Consider the following 24985-nt stretch of genomic DNA (forward strand, 5'->3'; position numbering starts at 1 on the left):
GCGAGGCATTATGGTAGTTGTAGTTCTCTTTCCCCGAAGGGCTCTAAGAACCAGAGGTCAGTCGGGAGGCTGGAGAAACTACATTTCCCAGCAGCCAGTGGTGCGGGGCCGAGGAGGCGGGGATAACCAGGTCCAGCGGCGCAGGGGGAACCGGGTGGCCAGGGGCCCGGGCCTGTGGGGGTGGAGCGGAGATGGCGGTCGATAAGGAGCTGTTGCAGCTGGACCTCTACGCCCTGTTGGGGGTCGGGGAGAAGGCTTCGGACAAGGAGGTCAGGGCCTGACAGGAGGAGGGGCGGGGCGGGGCGGGTCAGGTCAGGTCATGGGGCTCCCCCGCCCTGTTGGCGAACGCTCCCCTCAGCCCCGGGGGCTCCTGCAGCGCGTGGCGGCCCCGGCGTCTGATACCACGGTGACGGCGGCTGCGTGCTACCAGAAATACAAGGCGACCCTGGGCGCTCTCCTTGCCCCCAGTATGTGAAAGCACGTGTGTGGCTGCGCCTGATGCGGGGGGCAGTGGCAGAAAAGTGGCACCTTCTGTAGCGAGTCGTGTTCATTGCCAACATAAACACTGACCTGAGATGTTAGTCACCTGTTGGGTGGGGGAAGCTAAACCTTAGAGCACCGTAACGGGTTAAATAACGTGGGTAGGGAGCAAATTTTTCTCTGCCTCTGCTGATATTTAAGAGGTCACAGTATGGGACTGGGGAAGATGTTTTGAGATGAGATCTTGAGGCAGAGAGGTACCGTAGTGTGCCATATGGCAGCAGCTACTGATGAGAAAGCTCTTGTGCAGTCGGTGACAAGATGATAGGAAGGGCAAAGAGAAGGCAGGTGTGATGCATGTAACTTGTTTCAAAAACCTTATTAAAACATCTAGCTTATCATAATTCTCTTTATTACGTCCACTAAAATGTCATGAATGTTTGTAAGCTTCTGTTCGCTATACCTGCTGTTACTCATCATGAGCCACTGGCTTTTCAAGTGTTTGTTCAACTCTCAGCTACATCTGGATAGCACTCATTCAGAAAAGCCACAGCACTTGGTTCCATTGTTATGACGCTCATCCCAGTACTCCAAGATAGATGCCATTTTCTCCCTCTCACAAGATGTCAGAAGGCTGACCTAGTTACTGGATCACATCCTTTGCGTTTGTTTCAACAGTCTATGACTAAAATGTTCTAAAACAAAGATTAAGAATAGAGAAAGAAATAGGATTAAAATAAGACACATGGTGTAGCTATAAAAAGAAAAGGAGTACTTGTGGCACTTTAGAGACTAACAAATTTATTAGAGCATAAGCTTTCATGAGCCAAGCTCACTTCATCGGATGCAGAAGCTCACTTCATCGGATGCATACAGTTCTGCATCCGATGAAGTGAGCTGTAGCTCACGAAAGCTTATGCTCTAATAAATTTGTTAGTCTCTAAGGTGCCACAAGTACTCCTTTTCTTTTTACGGATACAGACTAACACGGCTGCTACTCTGAAACCTGTCATGCTGTAGCTAGACAGACTCACAAGAGTTAAATTCAATAGATACATTTGGGCCCAATTTGGCATTCCACATAAAGCTTCTCCTCAGTTCAGAGACAGGACAAGGACTGCTTTCTGGTACCTTTGCATTCTGGGGCTGTCTAGGGGCCTGCCTGGCCCCTGGTGTAGATTAGAGCTGCCTCAGGTCCTGGTTGATGATTGTGTAACTTCTTTATTTCCCAATTTAGCCCAGTATTCCTTGTGTCCTCACTGCTCAATGAAAATAACAGGACCCTGTCATATAACATTGCCTTTGCTCCTTTCTCTAGAGTGAACATTCTGTTATTTTCCAAAACTTTTATAATCTTCATTATTCACCTGTGAACTCTCTTCATTTGCCTTTCTTGAAACGTGGTGTTGCAAGATGATTGCATTTCCCCTGATGAAGCCTAATTAGTACCGTGGTTTATTATTTATGTAGAAAGGGTCCCAAACTTGCTAGGTACTTTACAGATAGACTAAAACAGATCCCTGCCCTGAAGAACTTGCAATCTACATGGACAACACACACACACGGAATGGGGGAAGGAAACCTTGAATTTGGGGGGGTGGGGTGAGGAAAGGGTGGAGAGGTGAGAGAAAAGAATATACAGACTAGGCCTGATATGGAGCTCTAATTTGGAACACTAAAGTTACGTTTTTAGGAATTGTTTATGGGGAAGTTAGCAGATTGTTAATTTGTGTGGAGTAATCTTGCTTGTTTTGCATAGGATACTCCTATTAATACCTAATATGGCAATTGTTTTATTATACTGTTACATTGTGATTCTTAGTCATGTTGCTGGTATTTAATAGGACAGACAATATTTGCTAGTTCACTGATCACCATCTCTACTATAGTCGTTGTACTATATTTTCTGCCTTTTTGTCTTAAATATGTGGGGTAAAATTCCCATTGACTTCAGTGGAGATGGGATTCACCCATTATATTTATTTACAGTGCTTTAAATGGATACTGTCAACTTGAAATCTAGTCTGTTTCAAAAAAGAGTTAAAAGTCGTTTCTGGTACTAAATCTGCATGAGTCTCCTTAAATCTCTGTGGTTTTGCAGTTACATTTCCCTTTTTTTTTTCCCCCCACCCTGTTTTTTCTTCTTTATTGTTTTACAGACCCACACAAACAATGGCAGAAACTGACAGTTTATAGAAGAGGAACAATGAAATTGACTAAATACCAAGTGTTGTCAATTGAACAAAATTAAATTTAACAAGAAATAACTTTTTTCCTCTAATTTTCAGTTACAATAACACCAGTAGGTATAGTTTTAGATAAAGTATGATGTTTAAGTTGCAAGGGTCCTTTTAATTAGATAGGAGCAAAATTTAGCGCCAAGATAAGGAGGCAGAGCTCCATTGTCTTCAGTGGAGTTGCACTCAACTTCTCTAGGGCTGACTATGGTCATGAATTTCAATTTTATTGAAAGGAAGGATATGAACACCTTCTAAATAGTTTTGAATTCTATTTCTTTAACTTAATGATGAGGTCCTGTTGTTATATCATGTGATTTCCGTGTGCAGTTAGTAGTTTATATGAGGAATGTGTAAAGGAAACTTCATGGACATCGCTGATGCTTTCGTATTTATTAAGGGGGGAAGTAAAATCTTTAAGATTTTCTCCTTAAAGATGTTCCTAGAAGTAATATTCTGCAAAGGTTTGTGGAATGCTCTGCTTTATTTTTTTCATATATGCTTATCTTATCTAGCTTATATCATTATTAACTCAGGATTTCCAAAGGGAATTCATTCCAAGTCTATTATTTGGAACTGCTAATGTCATCACAAATGTATTTGTGATTTCTCACAAATTCACTGTAATTCTCCGTTCCCTGCAATGGGAAACAGAGATCTTAAGGATTTGTGTGAAGAGCAGATGCTAGTACCCTGAAAACTTCCATCATATTCTTTTGGGGTAGACAGGGTATGTCTACACTACAAAATTAGGTCGATTTTGTAGAAGTCGATTTTTAGACTTCTCTTTGAAGGGTAAGAAATACTGTATGTACATGATCTCTGTAGCAGCATATCCATAGCTGAAAAAAACAAACCCTAAAACTAACATGGATCTCTGAGACAGTTACTAAAATTGTATAGTCTTTGGTCAAAATTTCCTCTCCCTGCCAATACCACTTGTTGTGCAGTGTGCTGTACAATCTCCATTCCAAGTAATTACATCTGCAGACTTGATGAAGATTCTTCCACTTCTGACTTGATGAAGATTGTGCCTCATTATATTAAACTTGGCATTGGCTGTAGTGATCTATTCATTTGTGACTTTAAGGGTTTATTACTGCAACATGCTGTATCTAGGACTGAAACCTCTGGCTTTAAAAAAAGTCAAATTGAGTGAATGTAATTGCTGACCTACTTGGCTGGAATGTTTTCTTGTTGCAGTGCAGTTTGATTATAAGGCAAGATCACTGTAGAAAAGTTGTGAGTTGAGCTTAAAACAGCCTCCTGCAGTTACAGTAGGATAATTTAATTTATCTAGCCAGCTGCCAGTGATGCCATCAGTGTCCTAGTCTTTCTTTATTTGCTAGGTTGCCTATGGTACTCCCAGTCCTGCCAGTGTGTGCCGGTGCCTAACCTTAAGTCATTTTTTTACAGACACACTCCTTAAATACTCAGGTTTCAGAGTAGCAGCTGTGTTAGTCTGTATTTGCAAAAAGAAAAGGAGTACTTGTGGCACCTTAGAGACTAACAAATTTATTTGAGCATAAGCTTTTGTGAACTACAGCTCACTTCATCGGATGCATTCAGTGGAAAATACAGTGGGGAGATTTATATACATAGAGAACATGAAACACTACTCAGTCATACATTTCTTGTGTTTTCTATGTGATGTTTTTGTCCTGAAGGCCTCTCATTGTATGTGGAGAGCTGCACTCATTGATGAATCTCTGTTCTGTACAGGTTAAGAAAGCATACAGGCAGAAGGCCCTGACTTGCCATCCGGATAAGAACCCAGACAATCCCAGAGCAGGTAAGATCAGTCTGTGTAGAAACAAGCAGGTTTTCCCTGTCTGTTCCAGCTGCGTGGACACTTGGGAGTGGCTATGTTTGTCTGCAGTTGCACAGCTCTGTTTTTGCAAGTAATTATGGAAGTGCCTGTGTTATGCAGTGTGTGCACATATATCTCTGTCTGAGGTCTTGTCTACTCAGTGAGCTAATGAGCACTTACAAGGGGTGTGGTTTATAAAGTGCATTAACACGTGCATTAAGTGGTCCATGTAGACCCTGCTGGTGTGCACTAAAGGTTCCCTAGCCTGTGTTAAGGTGGTAGTAAAAGACACTTTAGTATGCATCTGCAGGGTCTGCATGGACCAGTTAATGCGCAGCACGTAAGTGCACTTTAGAAATCACACCTCCGTAAGCACATGTTACTCCACCATGTAGACAAACCCTGAGACACATTTATCACTACTAGGTAACTGAGTTATAAGGCTAAATGCACAGATATTGGATTATGGGGCAGATCTACCTAGGCACAAATGGCAGTTGGGTGCTTAACTCCTATTTCTGCTTTTGAAAATCTTCCCCTTAATGGTAACTCTCAGAGTGAATCCTCCACCTTTGGCCATTATATCCCACTGGCTGCCAGGTCACACTTCTAATCTACAGTTCTAAGAATCTCTAGCCTTTAATGGAAACCTTGTATATCATTATTTATTTATATATTGATAGTGCCCATTGTGAGAAAATCATATCTCCGCTATAGGCAAGTCTCCATACACTGTGCAGTGAAATGGACCTAAATTATGGACAAGGTTCTTAAATTCTGCAGCTGTTTAATTTACATTTAAATGAATTAAATATGAAAATGAATAATACCATCCATATGGTGGCGCCACTGATGTTCATTTTGATATTAAGTTCGGTTTATTTTATGGTGTCCTCATGTTTATCACTTTGATGTGCCATAGATTTGTATACTGATCACATATAAATGCACTGTAGCAGCTTTCAGAGGGAAGCTGGTCCTTACAGCACTTTGGGAGGCATCGAAGACAGTTGGGGATTGTGGGATAAGCATGTGAGCTGAATTCTAAAATGATTAGCAGTGAAGCAATTAACATTTTTGACATTTAAATTGTCATCTGAAGGTTTCAGAATTAATAGCCCATTGAGATGAAAGGGAGAGTTCATACTTAACAGGACTGTTTTTTCAGGCTATCTGCAGGCTCAGGAATCAAATGTAACTGCTCTTGGTTACATTTGGTTCACATTTTCAAGATTTCCTTCAGAACCCGAAGGTCCAGACGCAGGTTTTTTTCCTATTTAAATGAAAGCTTAAATAATAGGGCATAGTTTTGTGAGTGACTTCCAGAGCCGTGGGCTATAGGCTGGATTACAAATACTGTATAAATGTTATTCTTCTCTCTAGAATTCTATAGGTATCTTCCATAAGGGAATTACTTCCTCCAATATGTATCCAGAGACTCTGTGAGCTGCTTACTTGGTTTTCTGTGTCTTACCCCTCTTTCCTTTCTAATCCCCAGAGGAACTCTTTCACCAGCTGTCTCAGGCCTTAGCAGTGCTAACGGATGCAGCAGCAAGGGTAAGGATGACCATCCCTTGGACATGGTGGCCGTGTGTGTTACCTGTATCTGCCAATACACTTATATAAGTGGAGAAGGAAGTATGCTAAAGTAGTGAAAGCTGCCTCCCTTTCTTTCTCATTCCCCACCCTCCACTCCCATTGAGCCTGGGGGCATCAATATGGTTACATTTTATGGATCTTTTCTGTAAGACATTTACATGTTCTAATGTGTATCTCTAGGCTTTGTGAATTCAGATGGGGATAGGCACTGTATAAGAACCAAGAAAGATCTTCTCGGTCCCACCTGATACATTGTGGGAATGGCTGAGTAGAGACCTTGGCTGAGACTGTGTTTACCAGCATATTGAATTGGGACATGTCCCAAGTGTAAAAAAAAAAAAAATTCGGGCCTGGTTTGGAGAGAGACTGAGTACTGCAACTCCTCTTGAGCACCAACAATACGCTCTGAAATCAGATCAGGCCTGTAAAAAATAAATATGCATGCAGACCCCTTAATTTTACGTGATTGATGTCATGTTTAGAAAACAGTAAGTATCTTGTTCAATTTATAAAGACAAGAATGTCTGACAGAAGTAAGATCATGTTGCCTTTCTTCTGAGTAATATTTGCTAGTATAAAGTAAAACTTTCAATACGTGTGAGATCTCTTGTCCAAAGTTTGTGCCACAGGTAGCATATCTGAAATGGGTGGGGGAGATAAAATTATAAACAGGAACCCCAGTTAATGCAACTGATGTCTGTCCTTTTCCTAAAACAACTCCACAGGCTACCACCTGAAGCCCTGTAAATAATCCAGAAATGTAAAGTGAGAATTAAAACAAAAAGTTCACCAAAAGCCAATAACTGTGTCTCGTTAAGATAACCAGAAAAGGCTTTTCAAAATACCAGAAGATAGGGCTTTAAAACAATAAATAAATCTCTATGAAAGACTGGCCAAAATTTTAATCTATTCTCCCTTGAATGGTGGCATTCTTGATTCCAAGAACTTCTTATCTTCCATTTTTAAAGTGTGTGTGCGGGAGCAGGAGGAATTCTGCTTAGAAAACCCAAATATTCATGAAGTAAAACACCACCAGCTTTTCCTCCAGTATTTAAAATAAAGATAATACTTACATACATACCTAACTTTATGCACTGTGAATGGTCCCACTACTCTCAATGCGTCAAGTTAAGCATGTACATGAATCTGTGCAGGATCAGGGCCTTGCCTACCACACAGCAGTGTTGTGAAGATCAATGGGCCAGATACTCAACTAATGTAAAGCAGTGTAGCTCCATTGGCCTCAGGGAAACTATGCTAGTTTACACCAGCTGAGGATCTGGCCCTAAAGTGCTATATAAATTCTGAATTATTATTTATTACAATTAGTGTAAAATTCTGCCTTGAATTAGAAGACAGTGTCTGATCAATTAAAGTCAAGCTACACATTTTGCATATGAAGAGTTTTCTCGAAAATAAATTTTTATTTTAAACTTCACTTTAAGGCAAACCTGATCTCTCTCATCAACAGATTATTATTCTGCACCATTCAGAAAACGACCTTCCTCACCAATAGTATCAGTGCCATCAGGGGCCACTCATAGCTGGCCCATGAATCTAAAACATTCTTCCTACCACTGAAGATGGGTCAAACTTTGTCTCAAAAACACTTTACAGTAACTCCTGGACTCCATACCCTTCCATGCTGCATCTTGGGGCTCTTGTGTTGTCATAATTTCAAAATGGTTTGTAACATCTTGTGTTTCTATGAATGCCACCAGCAATGGCTAGAAAACTCTCCACCTCTAGTTTCAATATGTATCAATAACTAATCTCTACTCTATTCATAACCCCTTATTTTCCCTCTTTATTTTATATTGGTTCATATTCTGTTGTTTCTTTAATAGGCGGCATATGACAAAGTGAGAAAAGCCAAGAAGCAGGCAGCAGAAAGGACTCAAAAACTTGATGAGAGAAGAAAGAAAGTAAAGCTTGGTATGGCAATCAAGATCATTCCCTTTTGCCCTAGGGAAACATTTGAGGTGCTGTGGTGCTTATATTTCTTCCACCTGTATAATTCTCTGAGTTAAACTTCTGTCCATCCATAATGGTTGAACTTTCTTACTTCATTCTTTATGGAACAGTGATTGTGTGAAACCCCCCATGCTGTTAGCAGGGTCTGATCCTGCGGAGGAAAGCATTGATGAATGACGGTTACAGCTGGCTCAGCACTTCACCTAAATATAAGGGAGGCAGGAGAGGCCATCAGGCAGAGAACTGAGGGAGGGAACCCTAGGAGCAGCCAGGTCTGGGGAAGGGCTCTCTAGTTTCTAGTGTCATGCAACCTGGCTTTGTAGACAGTAATGGCAATAACTGGGGTTTGGGGTTTTTGCAGACCTTGAAGCCCGGGAACGAGAAGCCCAAGCTCATGTGAGTGAAGAGGAAGAGATCCGAATAACCAGGACACTAGAACAAGAGGTAATAAAGATTTGCGTGTCATGTTATTTTCAGGCAGGAAAATGGTTGAACACCTTTTAACATGTAGCCATGGTGGTGAGCTGAGACCCAACAAATTCCTGTGAACCATAGCAGTTCATCAGCCTTTTGGAATAAATGGTTCCTGTGGAATAATCCCAGCCTTGTGGTTTGATCACTACCAAATTCGTGGTCCATTTTGGTCAATTTCACGGCCAGAGGGTTTTAAAATTAGTCAATTTCATAATTTCAGATGTTCACATCTGAAATTTCAGGGTGTTGTAACCCTGGGGGTCCTGACCCAAAAGGGAATTGTGGTGTGGGGAGGGTCACAAAGCTGTTGTAGGGGGGTCGCGGGATTGCCACCCTCTCTTCTGTGCTGCCTTCAGAGCTGGGCTCTGAAGGCAGCAGCCACAGAGCTTCCTGCAGCCAGAGGAGGCTCCTGGAGGTGAGTCTGATCTCCCTTTGCTCCTGGGAGCGCCCCAGCCAGGGGCTCCTAGCTGCTAGTCCTGGCCAGCCTGGGGGGAAACAAGACTTGTTCTTCCCCTGCACAGTCCCTCTAGAGGGGACATCAGACCCACCTCTGAGTACCTCCCCTGGCTGCAGGAAACTCTGCAGTTGGGCAGCAGTCCCGGAGCTTCCTGCAGCTAGAGGAGGTTCCCGAAGGTGGTGGGTCCGATCTCTCCAGTGCTGCTGGGAGTGCCCCAACCAGGGGCTCCTAGCTGCTAGTCCCAACCAATACCCAGGGCTCCAGCCAATTTGCACCCCCCCCCCCTTGAAAAATGGGTGCCCCAAGCCTCGGCAGAAGCTGCAGGGGTGGAAGCTCTGGCAGGAGTCGGGGGGGCAGACTCCCCAAGCCCAGTTCCAGGGCTGCTGTACTACCCTCACTTCTGCGCTGCCTCTAGAGGTGGGTCTGATCTCACCAATGACAGCGGCCATACAGGGGAAGGACAAGTCCTGTCCCCCTCCAGCCCAGCCGGGACTAGCAGCTAGGAGCTCTGGGCTGGGATGCTCCCAACAGCACAGAAGAGAGTGGATTTCACAGGGAAGGGGTTATTTCAGATCCATGCCACGTTTTTCATGGCTATGAAATTTGTAGAGCCCTATACATGGGTTTTTTGGGGGAGGGGGAAGGGCGCTCTTTTTAAACTTTCCTCCTTTCTTTCACTCTCTTCCCATCTTCTACTTAATGGTGAGAGGGTTAAATGGATGCAAGTATGGTGGGATTGCTGTTGATTACAAACGAATTAGCAGACTTTCTTGGTAACATAATTGTGGTATTTGTTCTCTCCTGCCTCCACTGTAGATAATACGCCTGCGGGAAGAGGGCTCCCGGCAGCTAGAAGAACAGCAGAAACTCATGCGGGACCAGATCCGACTTGAGAGAGAGCCACGAGTCCAAGGTAAGGGCAGATGAGATTGGAGCCTTCATCCAAACTACAAGTTTACAGAGTCCCAAATCTTTCATGAGCTAACTTACACGGGTACCACACTGAATAGGGAGATGGTCAATGTGACAGGTTCCTCCCCCCCGGGGGTGCCACCTGGAACTGGGGTACCACTGAGCTCTCTGACCCACCAGCCTGGGCTCCCTCTCACACTGTGCTGCTGTGACAAGTTGCAAAGCCCTTCAAGCTTGCACTTTCACCAGCATTCACCCAGGTAGGGATACACCCAGCTGCAGTCACATGCAGGCTCTCTAACCACCAGCCTCCCAGCCTAGGATTTAATTTCCTCTAAGCTGCACGGCTGCCCAGCAGGCTATCATCTTAAGGTGTCCCTCCCTCCACTGCTGCGCTACTCCTTCCCTCTGCCTTGGAGTCCCTGGCCAGCTGCTCCCGGGAGCCTCCTGCTTGCTGTGCAGAGCAGAGGGAAGGTAGGGAGGGCGCTGATGTCAGGGTGTCCTTGTCTCCCCTGTACCCTATCTCCACAGAGCTGGTGGGGGGACACAACAGGGCTCAGGACGGAAGGAGCTTGCTGGCAGTTGATGCTGTGTCTGAACAAGCAGGCTTCAGACTGCTGAGTGCCGACCTACTTAAGAGTCTCTCTCTCTCTGACACACTCACCTCCCAACACATACTTGTATTGTTGTTGTTACTTGACACTTCTTTCGAAGTGTGTTGTTTACGTTTTTTGACTGGTCTATGCATTTCATAATTTTTATTTCTCTTACGGTTAGATTTAATTCTTTGAGTAGTGAGTTCTAAAATGCCTAACCTCTCCTGGCTGGAGTAATTATCCCTAGGGTAACTTTTTTAAAATATATATTATATCTAGGTTTTTTGTTTCTACTGGTGGTGCACATCTGCACATTACCTCGATATGGTGCATATAACAAAATTCATTCCTCACATGGATGGAAAAAATTAGAGGGAACACTGCCTAGGACCCCAGAGCAGTACCAGCCTGCCCTGGTCAAATCTGGCCAGTATATGGGTTTAACACCTGGTCCGCCTCTCCCTCAATGTGAAGAGGACCATGCACACTTGTGGTAACCACGCTGAGATTTTTCCCCAGACACTGTAGTCAAATGTACACTGGTTTGGATTAAAACATAAAATAAGTTTAACTACAAAAGGATAGATTTTAAGTGATATCAAACAGATCAAAGCAGATTACCTAGTAAATAAACAAAACCACAAACTGAGTTTAACATATTAGATAGATAGGATATAAATTAGCAGATTCTCACCCTGAGTGATCAACAGGCTGGCAGATTCTTAAGGCACAAGCTGCCTTGGTCTTGCAGCTTGGGTTTCCCAGGTTTTCATACGCAAGCTAGAAATCCCTTTAGTCACTTCCCCCCATGTTCAATCTTTATTCCTCAGGTATTTCCAGGGGTTGTTGCCGGCACCCAGTGCCCAGAGGCAAAACAACAGCAGGGGTCCGTTACCCAGTGTGCGTCACTCAATAATCACAACGGGGTGGAGAAGCAGAAAAGTTTATTTGCAGCTGCAAACAAGGTTCAGGGAGAATAGAATCTCAAATCCTGCACATCAGAGCAGGTCATTACACACACTTTTATATTCCTTAATGCTACTGCACTACACATTAGCCAATCAAAACTTTGCACAAATACTCTGCCTTCCTTATATGGGTTACAACAATGTTTATTTCCTGCAACCTCTAACAAGCATTCCTAGCAACTTAAACAACGAGCACATCCTGTCTGGCCTTGTAGCTGTCTCTCCTATTATCTTTAACTTGGCGTCAGCAAACCTTACACTATAAGGCATTATCTGCGGCTGCAACATTGTTTTAAGAGCAAAAGAGCTTACTCAAACCAGCCATGCCTGAATTCTGTTAAGGGGGTTGAGAAGAAGCCCTTAGGCCTTCAGCAGGGAGACTTCCTCGACCCTTATGGCCTTCCATCCCCTCAACTTAACTAGTGGCCATGCCCTGGGGTCTCCAACAGGGTGGTGGTGTAGGGAGAGTGAGGTACCCACATGATGTCATTTTCCCCCTTTTATATCTTCTTCCCACTTGCTGGAAAGCTCTTGTGCTGTGACCTGGGTCAAACAGTTCCCATTGTGTAGTGCTATCTCTGAGAGGTTTCTATTGCACACAGTCCCTGGGGTAATCCTTGTGCTTGTGTGCATTGCCTCAATAAGCCATTAATGTTGTTTGACCTTTTTACTATTATACCTGAAAGGCTGCTTGTGGGTGTTTTCAACCTCACAATATGTTTCAGTAACACACGCATAGCCAAACTTCCTAACTTCACATACGACGGTAGCACATACCATCCAATGAGATATTACTATCTAGCAGATCAAGACTTTTAGAATATCTCACAAGGCATGCTTTGTACAAAACATATCCTAATACATGATAGTGGTGAATATTGGGGTGCCAGGGTGTCACAGTCAATATGGCTGTACTCCCTCATCTTGGCTTCTTCCTACACACCCATGTCCCTGGCTTGCTGCTGGAGGCAGGCAGTGCTCATATTCCTGCTGAAATCCTTCCCACAGGAAGGAGGGTGGTGACTTAGTGCACTGGATGATGGGAAACAAGATCTTTCAAACCTTTCCTACACTCATCCCCCTCCTTCCCTTTTCTGGGAATATGGACAATCTCCTTCTGAAGCTTAGAGCCTGGACATCCCCAAAGGGACTCTCCACAGTAGAACTAGAAGGATATTCTAAAGTAGGATCTGACCATCACAGTCAGATGTATTCAGTTTCTGCTTGCTGGCCCCACATGATTTAAATACTGATAGAGAACAATTCTGGTTTGCTAAGGTGGCTTTCCCGATGGTCACTAATTCTGCATTTCCTCCCCATGCTCCACTGAAAGTGACTTGGTATCTATCACTTACGAAGGCTCAACATGTGGAAGTTATGTCTCTGCATAGTCTGGAGCTCTCTTGTGCTTAGTTCCTGGAACTCACATTTCTGTTCTCTCTCCCATGCCTGTGTGTACACACACTTCATACCAGATTTGTGCAGAGCCAGGAAATCGGTAGATTCTTGAACTGTGACAGACAATTCCTTAGCTCCCTTCCCTCTTTCTTTTCTCAGATAGCAACGTAGGAAGTTAACATGTTTAAGGTTGTCAGCCCCTGAATTCTCATGGCACCTCAGGTACTATAGCCAATTCCCCTCAGACACTTGTAACTGAGCTTTGTTCCAGACTCTTTCACTTGCACTCCCAACCTTCCAGCCCACACGCATCTCTGCTTACAGATTCTTCCCTTGGTTCTTTCATACTCTGTTACCTATCTGGACTCAAAATATAGTCCCATTCTTGAGATAATACTGCTCTGCTTCTGGAAAAAAGTTAGGGTATTCCTTATTTAAAATTGCTCTGTCTCTTGCTTCGTATCTCTTCCACTCTGGCAGAGGCGACAGTGGCTAAATCAATATCACTTCCTAACGAAGGGCGATCTTATGGATAAAGACTAGAACTATAACTCAGGAGATCTGATGTCTCATCTGGTTTCTGTCACTGACTTCCAGTGTGGCCACAGGCAAGTCATTTAATCTCCCTGTACATTGCTATCCCCATTTTACAGATGATGAATTGAGGATGTTGAGGATTAATTTAAGGAATGCTTGTGAAGCTCTATGAGGTCCTTGGATAGAAGATGCAATGGAAGGGCAAAGTATAATAATCCCTTGTCAGCACAGACTTGCATACAGGATTAATTCTGCAGTCTACACTAGCCTTATTTTGTTTTCCTTGACATTTCTCACTGTCCTTACCACCAGTAAAGCTATGCTGCTAGGAGCAAGAGTGGACCAGTTTCTCACACCACCTTCAGTTTTACTATGGTGTTGTCTCACTTTGATCAGGGCAAGTCTAGACAACAGGGTAGCAAAAACGCTGGCAGCCACCGGCATCTTTTCTATGCGAAGGTGCTGAACTACAGTCAGCAACAGTGGGAAACTTTAGTGGGGAAGAAACCCAGAAGGCAGAATTGCCATTGCCTTGTACATATGCACTAACAAACTGTGTGTTGTTACTGTTTATCCTTGGGTTTTCCCCCCTTGTGCTTTCACTTTCTCTTCTTTCTCCTCCTAGGCAAACCAGATGGGAATGGAGTAGAAGGCAAAGGAACTCCCAAACTCAAAGTAAGACATCCCTAAAAATCAGACTATGTGAGAAGACCGGCCTACTAACCTTTTCAGCATTGGTAACTGGTTGGGAATCACTTCCAGAAGGGGCATCTCTCCTTGCACCCAGACTCAGAGCACCTCCAGTCTAGGAGAAAGCTGAAACTCCTCTGTCCAGCATGCTCAATGCTTACTTAAGCTCTCCACCCCCACCTTAAAATACTCCTTCCCCTCTTTTTTCTCCCCTGTAACCTGATCTCGAAACCAGTAGCCCTAAGCTTGGAATTCAGATGTGTGCGCATAAAACACTGGGAACATCTGGTTATTACCTTGATACATTCCTTTATTTACTTTCAGGTGCTTTACAATGTTTTTTTCATTCTGCTGAGGACTGTTTATCCCTTTGCCTCTGTATAACTTGTTCTCTTTAGTCTGTCTGCCAATACTGGTATTAAAATCACTGTCTTGGCAGTGTTGCGAATGTAAGTATAAGTGGCAGACTTGTGTTATTTTGTAGCTGGCAAGAGCCATCTTCAGCACAGCTATGTGAGTTGAAGTGGACAAAACTAACTTGCAGCTTTTTTTTTCTAGCTAAGATGGAAATGCAAGAAGGATGATGAAACAAAAGGGGGATACTCAAAAGAAGTTCTCCTACAAATCCTGCAGAAGGTCCTGTTCTGAGATGCTCTTTCCTACCACTTGATATCCCCCAACCTTGATGCTGTAAGAAAGGGCGGAGAATTGTGGTGGAGCTACATATAAACCAAAGTGGCTCTTATTCTTCATTGTATAGCTTTCTCACTCCCTCATGCCAATTTTAAAGGTGGCCATCATGGATTCATCAGCCATTAACTGTCCCATTCGCTACAATGACTCTTGGTGGAAGTGGAGTAGCTGTGAACTCTTCCCTTAGAATAGAAGCGCGTTTAATAACCCCTATAAAGATTAGGCAGACTGTGTGCATTATGGTGGACTTTCCCCTTCACTTAAAGTGTTAAATACTAGCTGCTGTTGGGGTGGTATCCTGGACTAGAGGGACCTGTGATCTGATTTATCATGGCATATATTTTCCCCTGAGTCGCCATGGGAGAGGCAATTTTGTAAGTATCTGTTAGTTCTCAGGCAGACAGTGTTCCTATAGTGACTCCTGCTGGGAGCAGTGACAGTAACTATTAGCTACTACAAAGATGACACTCCTATATCATTCCTTGGAGTGACTCTTGATGGGAGAGGAGCAGCTGTGATCTCATCCTGACCCCTTTCCCCTCACAGCTAGACCTCCTCCACCATTCTGTGCTGGCACTGGATCAGCTGTAGCTTTCTCCCATGGCCAACGTTTCCAAGTTTCACTGGGATATATTTTGCTTCTTGTCTGGTTCTATATTTGACTTGCCTCTTCTCATTGATTCTGACAGTATGGTGAAGTGCTGAACTTGGTGATCTCAAGTAAGAAGACGGGGAGTGCGGTTGTGGAGTTTGCTACACTTAAAGCTGCTGTAAGTTTAGCAGAAGACCTCAGGTTTACTTTGTTGGGAAGTCTGGAGGTGGACTAGGGAATGTTGACTGATGTTGCGCAGGAAGACTGCAACCAACTGGTAATGAATGATACTGGTGATCATGAGGATGGGGACACTTGTGTATTTACTTGTAATCAAGGCAGCAAAGAGCAATGTAACCGGAGTCTGGTCTGTATGGGAACAGAATTCTAGGGCCAGATCCTCAGCTAGCGTAAATTGCCATAGCTCCATTAACCTTAATTGAGCTCTGACACTTTAATGCAAGTTGAGGATCTTGCTCCTGTTCTTTTACTTCTTATACCAAAACAAGTTATTCATGCTCCTTATACCAAGTGCACTTTTTGTTTGATACCAGTGTGGGCTTCATAAAACGGTATTCTTCACCTGCAGTGGCTGGAAGTGAATCCTGAAGTTTTGTGCCCTATTTGGCCTGGATTTTGGATTAAGAGTGGGAAGCCTTACATGCCAATTTAAGGAGTGCGCCGGGGTGGTGGTGGGGTTTGAAATGAAGATGGTGATGGGACAATGTTCTCATTGATAGGAGATGGCAGTGAAGAATGAAGTTGGTTTGATAAATAATCCTCTAAAGATCTCCTGGTTAGAGGGCCAGCCACAGAACAATCCCAGCATGAAGTTCCCTGATGGCTCTAGCCAGCCTAGAGCTTCTCAGGTAAGGAAAACGCAGGCCCTTTGTTGTTAAAAATCACTTGTATAGCAACCCAAACTGATACTAAGCCTAACACACATGGTAAGACATGTTTCTTCCCAGGAGAGTTTACTGAGAGGCTCCTTGCTAGTCACCTGCCTTCCTAGTCAAATATCAAATTCTTTGATATTTTACACTGATCCAGTGGCCTTTTCAGAAGCAGCTCTACCATCAAGAACAGCAAAATGAGACGCAAGCTGGATATTTTTAGCTACTTCACAGGCTGTTTGATGTTCCTACTTTTATTTTTCTGACTCTTCACTCAGTGGCATGTTCCAAGAGGAATTGCCTGTCCACCATCCCAGGTTTTGGGGCTGTGTGTTTCCACTCAGTGCACACACCTGTCTGAGAAGAGTGGCTCTCCCATCTGACTGCAGGCTCAGGTGGTTATGGTTGCAAACTGTCTCAGCTAACTGGATATGCAGTATAGAGCTGACTTGAGTTCCACAGACACTGCAGAGTCTTTAGGTTGGTCGGGGGATGGACAAATCTGAATTCAGCCTAGTGAACTTCAGTGTCCCTTTTTAAGGGCAGACGAGGAGCCCATTCAGACCTTGAGCCCTGTATTTTTCGCAAATGTGAAATAACATGAAATAAACAAAACCCCCCATAAAATGAAAACCTTACCACACAGCGGTGGCTCCTGTCCCACAGGGCCAGGCCCATCTCCCCACTCCAGGCATTGCAACATGGTGCATGAAGTTGCTATGCTGCTCTGGTTTGGCCTAGCCACCCCTCCATCATGATGGGGGTGGCCAGATCAAATATGAGTGAGTGGCATTGTGACCTGGGCCAAACCTGAGCAACACTGCAACTCCATGCACCAGGTTGCAACACCCAGGACAGGAAGGTGGGCACAGCCGCATGGGACAGGAACTGTTGCTGCATAGAGTGCACAAAGTGGGTTATGCAACTCCCCCCACCTCCAGGACATGACCTGACCTCCCCCCAGGTCCTTCTGATCACCTCAGGGCCTCCAGAACCTCCCCCTGGGGGCAGGACCTGACACCCCCACCCTTGGGCCTCCAAACCCAGGGTCAGGACCCAACCTCTCCCCAGGGTCTCCCACCCCTGGGCCTGCAAAGCTTCCCCGCAGGGGCAGGATCCAATCTCTCCCCAGGGTCTCTGACTCCCTGGGGTAGGAACTGACCCATCCACCTCCAGGGCCTCCCACGACACAATGAAATAAAATGAAATTCCCCCAAAATAAAGCAAAATGATAAAAAACTAAAAAGCATTTCCCTGGGCTCTGTTCATACCTAAGGGGTTGTTAATGCAATTGGAACTTGGTGATGGATTTGTGCAGTTTGCGTGTGAGAGCCCTGGCTTGTGTCTGGGTTTGTCTTGGCTCATTTCCGTAGTAAAAGATTGTTAGCTTCTGCCTGCTGTGAGTCATCAGTGTGGCTGAGCAGAGAGGGAGAGCAGGCCAAAGCAGCTAATGGTATTTCTGCTGGATGGAGGTTGGAGAGTCATTGCTATTGAACAGAGTCCCTCTGATCTGGTGGGGCTGCCAGTCATCTGTTAGCATGGGTGAGGATTTATGACCTACAACTGAAAGGAACATCATCAGCTGGAAAGTTACACTTCTGCCTGACAGTAGTAACTACCATTGCTGTTACACATAACATCTACCATTCCTGTGATAGTAACCTCCCAATCCTCCTGTCCCCAGGCTCAGAACTGTGGGGTCCTCTTTGATTCCTATCTTTCCTTCTCCCCTCTTACCCAGGATTTCCCCAAATCCTGTTGCCACTTTCCATACATTTCCAAAATTCATCCCTGCTGCCAAAATATGAATCCCTGCTCTTGTAACTTCTTGTCTTGGCTGCATTCCTCTGTGCCATCAACTCTCCTCTCCAGTCTATCCAAAATGCGCTGCTAAGAGACTTTCCCTTTCCACTATTCTGACCACCTCTGCCTCCTACGTTAGTATCCTCTCTGGTTTCCCTTCTATATTAAGTTCAAAATTCTTACTTTTAAGCTGTCCTTCAGCTCAGTCCTCATCCCATCCCTTTGGTCTGCACTCATTTCTCTTCTGCTGCTCCTTTTGGATACCTCATGCTTTTTTTCATCCCATCCCACATGCCTAGATTAGCCTCCCACTTCATGTAAATTGAGCTCCCTCCCTGCTCTACTTCTGCAAATTGCTACAGAACCACAATGTTCTGACTACAGTGCACTAACTATTGTACCTGCTTTTTTCCTGTAGACTATAACTAGGGCCTTACCAAATTTACAATCCATTTTGGTCAATTTCACAGTCATAGGATTTTAAAAATAGTAAATTTCATGATTTCAGCTATTTAAATCTGAAATTTCATGGTGTTGTAATTGTTGGGGTCCTGACCCAAAAAGGAGTTGTGTGGGGGTCACAAGGTTATTGTACGGGGAGTTGCAGTACTGCTACCCTTACTTCTGCACTGCTGCTGGCAGTGGCGCTGCCTTCAGAGCTGGGCAGCTGGAGAGCGGTGGCTGCGGGCTGGGAGCCCAGCTCTGAAGGCAGAGCCACTGCCAGCAGCAGTGCAGAGTAAGGATGGTGTGGTATAGTATTGCCACCCTTACTTCTGCACTGCTGCCTGCAGAGCTGGGCCCTCAATCAGAAGCCACCACTCTCCAGCCGCCCAGCTCTGAAGGTAGCAATACAGAAGTAAGGGTGGCATGTATGGTATTGCCATCCTTACTTCTGCACTACTGCTGGCGGGGCACTGCCTTCAGAGCTGGGCGCCCGGCTAACAGCCACCGGTCTCCAGCCACCCAGCTCTGAAGGCAGCACAGAAGTAAGGGTGGCAATACCGCAACCCCACTAAAATAACCTTGTGACCCCCCCAACTCCTCCCTTTTGGGTCAGGACCCCCAGTTTGAGAAACACTGGTCTCCCCCATGAAATCTGTATAGTATAGGGTAAAAGCACACACAGACCAAATTTCATGGGGGCAGACCAGATTTCACGGTCCATGACGTGTTTTTCATGGCTGTGAATTTTGTAGGGTCCTAATTAAAACCTCCTAGGGGCAGCGAGCTTTTGTCTGACACACTGCAGCTGTTGTACAGTGTTGAGTACACCAGCACCATGCAAATTATTCACAACACTGTCTTATCAGTACCAGTAAGATCTTCTCTGGGAGCTTCTTACTAGCACTGCCCCCTCAGTGTTCGCCAGGGATCCAGCAATGTTGTCCTACAGTTGTTGAAAGCAGCTTTCTCTCTGGAACTGTCCTTGGCATTTTCAAAGCTACTTTAAGATTGCAGTAAGACTTAATATTGCTTTCTTTCTCTGATGTGAAGCTGGTTGGATAGGAGCCATCTGCACCTTCTTTGACATGGTTCACCCAAATGCTAAATGCACCAGATGCCTCTGGTTAGCAACCCCTAGAGAAAAAATGACACCATTTTCTAACCCAGCATTAGTAATTGCTAAGAACTGCTGCCACAGTACTAGTGCAGAATCACTTTAGTAAAGCCAGCAACTGACCCAAAGTGCTCTGAGCCTTGACATTAGTGGTGGCAGTGCCCGGTGTCTTAGATGATCAGCATCTGCTTGTGGTAACATGTCCCAGCGGCTGCAGTTCTAGCCTTTCCCACTAGGAGTAGCAGAAGGGATTGGAACCAAGCAATAACCTAACTGCCCGCAACACCCTTGTCATAAAAAGATGAGGGACCAAGGAATGTTTACCTTACAGATCTTGGCACCTTTGTTGTTGTGGCTTGGTACAAGTGAAATGAGGCAAGGACAGACTTGTAATGACAGATACATTTATTCTCACCTATATTTATTTACAGCTGATTATTCAGAGCATGCTCTAAGAAGCAATATCTACAGAAGCTGTTCCACTTGCTAATAGGCTGGAGAATTTGCTCTTGCTATATTGTGAGCCTTTTCAGCTGCTTACCTTTTTCCAGTTAGACGATTGATGGGAATGCCCATCACACAGAGTTAGGGGGAAAGAAACCCACTGGAAAAGGAACATCCTGAATTATCACATCCATTTTCTCTGCTTCACCTGGCTTTGAGATATTGGAGCTGCCATCTCATCCAAACTGTCCAGTTACTCAGGAATCCTGTTTCTATGCCCCCCCCTTTCCCCCATGCCTTTTATAGTCACAGCAGTGTTCCAAAAATAACAGGTCTCTGTTACCAAACATGGCCTTTTTTTTCATCAGGATGAGGTACAGTGTCAGCAGTGGAGAGGAATTCCCCGTCCAGTGTAGAGAATGGAAATGCATCAAACTAGATTCCGGCATGTGGCTCTCTCACAAACTGGTGTACTGACAGCTCAATGGGAAGGGAGCCTGGACAAGAACAACTTATGGTGGGCAAGACAGGACGATGAGACAGGTAGTCCAGGGTAGGGACACTCCAGTGTCTCCTCTTCTCCTGTGAGGGCTAAGGAAACTACTAATGCTGATAATTAATTTAATAACTTAAATGATAAATACTTTCAAACTGCGTAATCTCTTGGATTCTGTTTCCTGAGAGTCTGCAGAACATCCTCAAGGAGTGATAGCCCCAAGTCCACTTTGAAGGAAAGGAAGGGATCAGAGCCTGTTTCAGAGGTCCCACAGTCTGTAGCCTGGACCGTGTGGGAGTTAGTCATGTGTGTTTGTGTTGCCTTATGGTACTGAGGAGTGACACTAGAAAAGGAGATGGCTGTAGACTGAGACTCCGTGTGGTCAATTATGTTGGGGCAGCTGGAACTGTCCAGATACAGCCGGGGTGGCTTAGGAGGTGCCTGTGCCTGCGCCAGATTTTGCTCACTCTTACATACCAGGTACTCTGCTTTATCCTTCAGGTCTCTTAATGGTTCCCTCTTGTACTGTCCATTGTTCTCAAGTGTCTGGCTGGTCTGATTCAAAATAATGACTTGATTACCCAGCTTTTTATGCCTCCTGAATGAAAGACGCTTGAAGAACGTTGTGGATTTAATGGATCCTCTCCGCCAAGTATCCATGCTAGGCAGCAAAAGGAAGGGAGTTGTTCACTGCACTGTGTAGGAGGCCACTGGGCTCCAGTCTCGAGTTCAACGAAGAGCCACAACTCCTGTAAGGGAGAAAACAGGCTGGTATCATAGGAAGTGAAAACTCTTTCCTACCACCTCCCTGAGTTAATGGAGCTACCAGATCTTTCGCCCATTTTGTACAGAAGGGAATCTTCCTCTTCAGTATAGAAAGGGTTGAGGTATCTGCCTGTTTATGCTGCAGAAAGGAACTGGTGAACAGCAGCAATGGCATGTAGACACAATGAGAACAGATTAACCCAGCATCAAGAACAGAAGAGCATGTCGGTACCATGGTAACCAGGCACCTTCATGGTGAAGGGCACAGCACAAAAGCCTCACTGAGTAGGTAGAAGGGGAGCCATTATCTATGTCAAACTGAGGCACACAAAAGAAATACGTCCTAGAGGAATTTCAAATGAGGCAACTAGTAGAGACTGCATAGGAAATGAGCTAGCATTAGGAAAAGTAATTTTGGAATAAAGACTTACTCTGTGGTGGAGCAGCAGCTCAGTTCTGCAGGCGGATGGGAGACAGCAGAATTCAGTGATGAGAACCACGACCACCACCGTAGACAATGTACTTGTGTATCACAATCAGCAGCTCAAGGCAAGATTCTGCTGGGTTGGAAACAGCCGGTAAATCCTACAGTGCCTCTTTCTCTTCTGCTCTCTTCCACCTCTTGTCATCTGTCTCTTGTCACTGCTTCCCAGGCTCTGATTCCTTGTGCATATGTGTTTGTTTTGAGCCAAGCCCTTGCTGAGTCAGCCACGTCAGAAACTGGGTTTTGCACTGTTAGTAATTGCCAAGATTTCAGGAAGTAGGTGTGTGGAGAGTAGTGAAGCATCAGCCCACGCTCTGCCTGAGGAGAAGGCAAGATTCCTGAGGGGCACTTAAACTGATTTCAGGAGATTTATCAACAGGACCTTTTGTTTTGTGACACAGCTTGGGAAAACTTGGATTCTCCTTAGAGAGCTCTAGCTACAGTGATTTCTGACTGGCTCACTGTACTGGTGAGATCCACAGATGGAAGGAGGGGGTGGTTCTTTTCTCCTTTAGATTTTTAAAGCTTGAAGTGTCAGGTGGTGATGCATACATTCTGCTGTTGGTGACTCACGTGCAAGAGCCTCGTGCTGGCTAATTAACCAACCCAGGCAGATGGCAGTGGGAATCTGCTCATTGGGTAGGAGCTCCAGGTTAGCAATGAAGGGACCTAGTTCATCTGTTGAAGACTGAGATTTGATTTGGCACGAGTGCTGACTTCCTCTGATATTACCTGTATCCATGCTGGTGTCTCATGGTATCAAAAGCTTGTTAATATAAATGCTAAAATATCAGTTACAGCGTAAGATTCTTCCACCTTCCCACTTTGAGAGTTCAGTTAATCATGTGCTTCTGTATCCCTCTCAAATCTATTCCATCTCTCCACTAGAGGAAGCTCTTTCCTGGGGTACGATGGAGAATTCATGCCTGCCCCACTTTCCTGCACAAGCCCCCTTTTGCTCTAAGGGATGGCTTTTCTTGCTGTTTCATATTCACAAAGTTCTGTTTCAATCAGCGTGGAATATGACTATTTCCCAGAAATGTGGAATGCTTTTATTGATTTTCAGCATTATTTTGTTAAGGTGGCTTTTTTTAACTGTAGGTGTCAAGGGAACAAGACAAATGTCGAAAAGTAATGCTATATTTCGGGGAAATCTTGAAGTTATGGGACCATGTACTGCCACTTTTCAAATACCATTGCCACAAAAAGCAGCTGGGCTCTGACAAGGTATCTGTTTTCTGCTACTTGCCTCATTGGCAAGGCAGCATAACTACGTTGGCTCCTCAGTGCTAACACTATTATTAATACTAATTTGTATTACCATAGTGCCTACGAGCTGACCACGTTGTGCTAGGGTACTACACAAACATGGAACAGAAAGACAGTCCCTGCCACAGAGAGATTACAATCTAAGTATAAAACAAGAGACAACAGGTGGATACAGACAGACAGTACAAGGAAACAATGAGACGATATGGGTCAGCATAGAAAGCTGTTTGACCTAACCATTGATTTGGTCGGTAAAGTAGATGGTTCCCAAACAGGCGGGAGCAGACCTGAGTCAGAAGGTGCTATTTTTGTACAATCACTTGAGTACACTTTAGAGAGGTTTAATTTTCAGCAAGTGTGGTTTTGTACCTGGCAATATATGCATTTGACTCTTTACTGTTGTAGTGTTTTAATTACACAGTACAACTGACATCAGATATAACAGTACCGTAGAATTTGAGTGAGTTTATTGCTTATGTAGTTTGTGTGTATTGTTACACTATTTGAAACATCAGTAGTTTTTCATTCTTGAGGGAAGGCTGTTTTAGAAAGATAGCTAGGGAGGGTCATCTTTAGTTATTGCAGATCACTCTTGTGATGTTGATTTGAAAAGGAACATTAAATCAACTTTAATGGTAAAAACTTGCATGAAGAACAGAAAACAACAAACACCAGAAAACACCAGTAATTTAGGTCAGTTATGGCTGAATTATTTTTCTCTAGCCTCATTAAAACACTGGAGATTCTAGAACTGAATGCTCAGAAAAACGTTTAATTGCTTATTTTGTGCATTTGACAATACTTTGTGATGGTCACTTTTCCCTGTTCGTATAGCTCGTACACAGAGAGAGAGGAACACACAAAAAGGGACTGTAAAATCACAGAAACTAACACAAGGGGAGTGAGGAGCCAGTGTAAACACTGACTAGATTAAGTTGACAGTGCCTCTGTAATAACCTAGAATAATCTGCCAGTCTGAGAATGTTATATTTACTCAAGCAAAGCACATTGTTTAATTCTACTGTTTGCTTATGGAAATGAGTTTTAGTGGAAATGGAAGTTCCTGAGTTTGTGTATTTGAGAATTCCCTCCTTAGCTGTAGCAGGATTAGGGGGAGTGCAAGCTTCCACGGGCCACCCCGCCAACCCTTCACATAGCCTTTTGGGACCAGCTGGAGGAGCTAGAGGGTAAGTCAGTCTTCTGACCCCATTCTGTCTCTGTCCTCTCTGCTGAGATGGCCCATGAGGGTGTTCATTCTGATAGCCAACAGACAAGTGTCTACTTTATGTAGGCCAAACAGCTATCACATAGTAACAAATGTCATTGCTAACCTGACCAGGTGGGTATCTCTAACCTACTGACCTGCCAGGTGCAGCACCCATCTTTACTGCCACTGTGGTGTGTTTGTACAGTTCATAACAAGTGGAGATTTCTGGGAGTTTGGAAACTGTGGTGTAGGCTGTTCTTTACAAATCCAGTTCTGTCATTTGTTCCCTAGGATTCCGTGGTCTCGGAGCGGGATTATGAAAGCTTGGTTATGATGCGAATGCGCCAAGCAGCTGAGCGACAGCAGCTGATTGAGCAGCTCAAACGGGAAGACGAGGAAGAGTCACATACATAGCATGGTGGAATACATATTCTCTCCCCTATTCTTCAGCTAAAAACTTGTTTTCTTAAATTAAGTCAATAAACTTTTTTCTTTTTTTTTTTTTTTTTTTACAACCTTGCGGGAATATTTTCTTTTAAAGTGGACAGTTAACACTCAGCATCCACACAGTCCTTTGATGGAAGGGGGAGATGGCTGTCACCTAATCTAGACTTTAAAACAGTAGCTGCCCTGTAACTGAGGACCTTTT

At 44.4% G+C, this 24985-nt stretch overlaps 2 protein-coding genes across 2 annotated transcripts; one reads left to right on the plus strand and one right to left on the minus strand.

Annotated features, from left to right (window-relative positions):
- The first annotated feature begins 118 nt into the window (after positions 1-118).
- On the plus strand, positions 119-24799 carry DNAJC17 (DnaJ heat shock protein family (Hsp40) member C17). Its single transcript, XM_074955691.1, has 11 exons — positions 119-269; positions 4440-4509; positions 6026-6084; positions 7974-8061; positions 8462-8544; positions 9848-9944; positions 14068-14117; positions 14691-14768; positions 15515-15595; positions 16158-16286; positions 24628-24799. Exons 1-11 carry the CDS (start codon positions 192-194, stop codon positions 24748-24750), a joined length of 936 nt encoding a protein of 311 aa, XP_074811792.1. The 5' UTR covers positions 119-191; the 3' UTR covers positions 24751-24799.
- C6H15orf62 (chromosome 6 C15orf62 homolog) lies at positions 20072-22355 on the minus strand. Its single transcript, XM_074955692.1, has 2 exons — positions 21808-22355; positions 20072-21360 (listed from the first exon to the last, which is right to left on the minus strand). Exon 2 carries the CDS (start codon positions 21269-21271, stop codon positions 20762-20764), a length of 510 nt encoding a protein of 169 aa, XP_074811793.1. The 5' UTR covers positions 21272-21360; positions 21808-22355; the 3' UTR covers positions 20072-20761.
- Positions 24800-24985: the final 186 nt, after the last annotated feature.

The sequence above is a fragment of the Natator depressus genome, chromosome 6 (assembly GCF_965152275.1).
Source record: "Natator depressus isolate rNatDep1 chromosome 6, rNatDep2.hap1, whole genome shotgun sequence".
Lineage (NCBI taxonomy): Eukaryota > Metazoa > Chordata > Testudines > Cheloniidae > Natator > Natator depressus.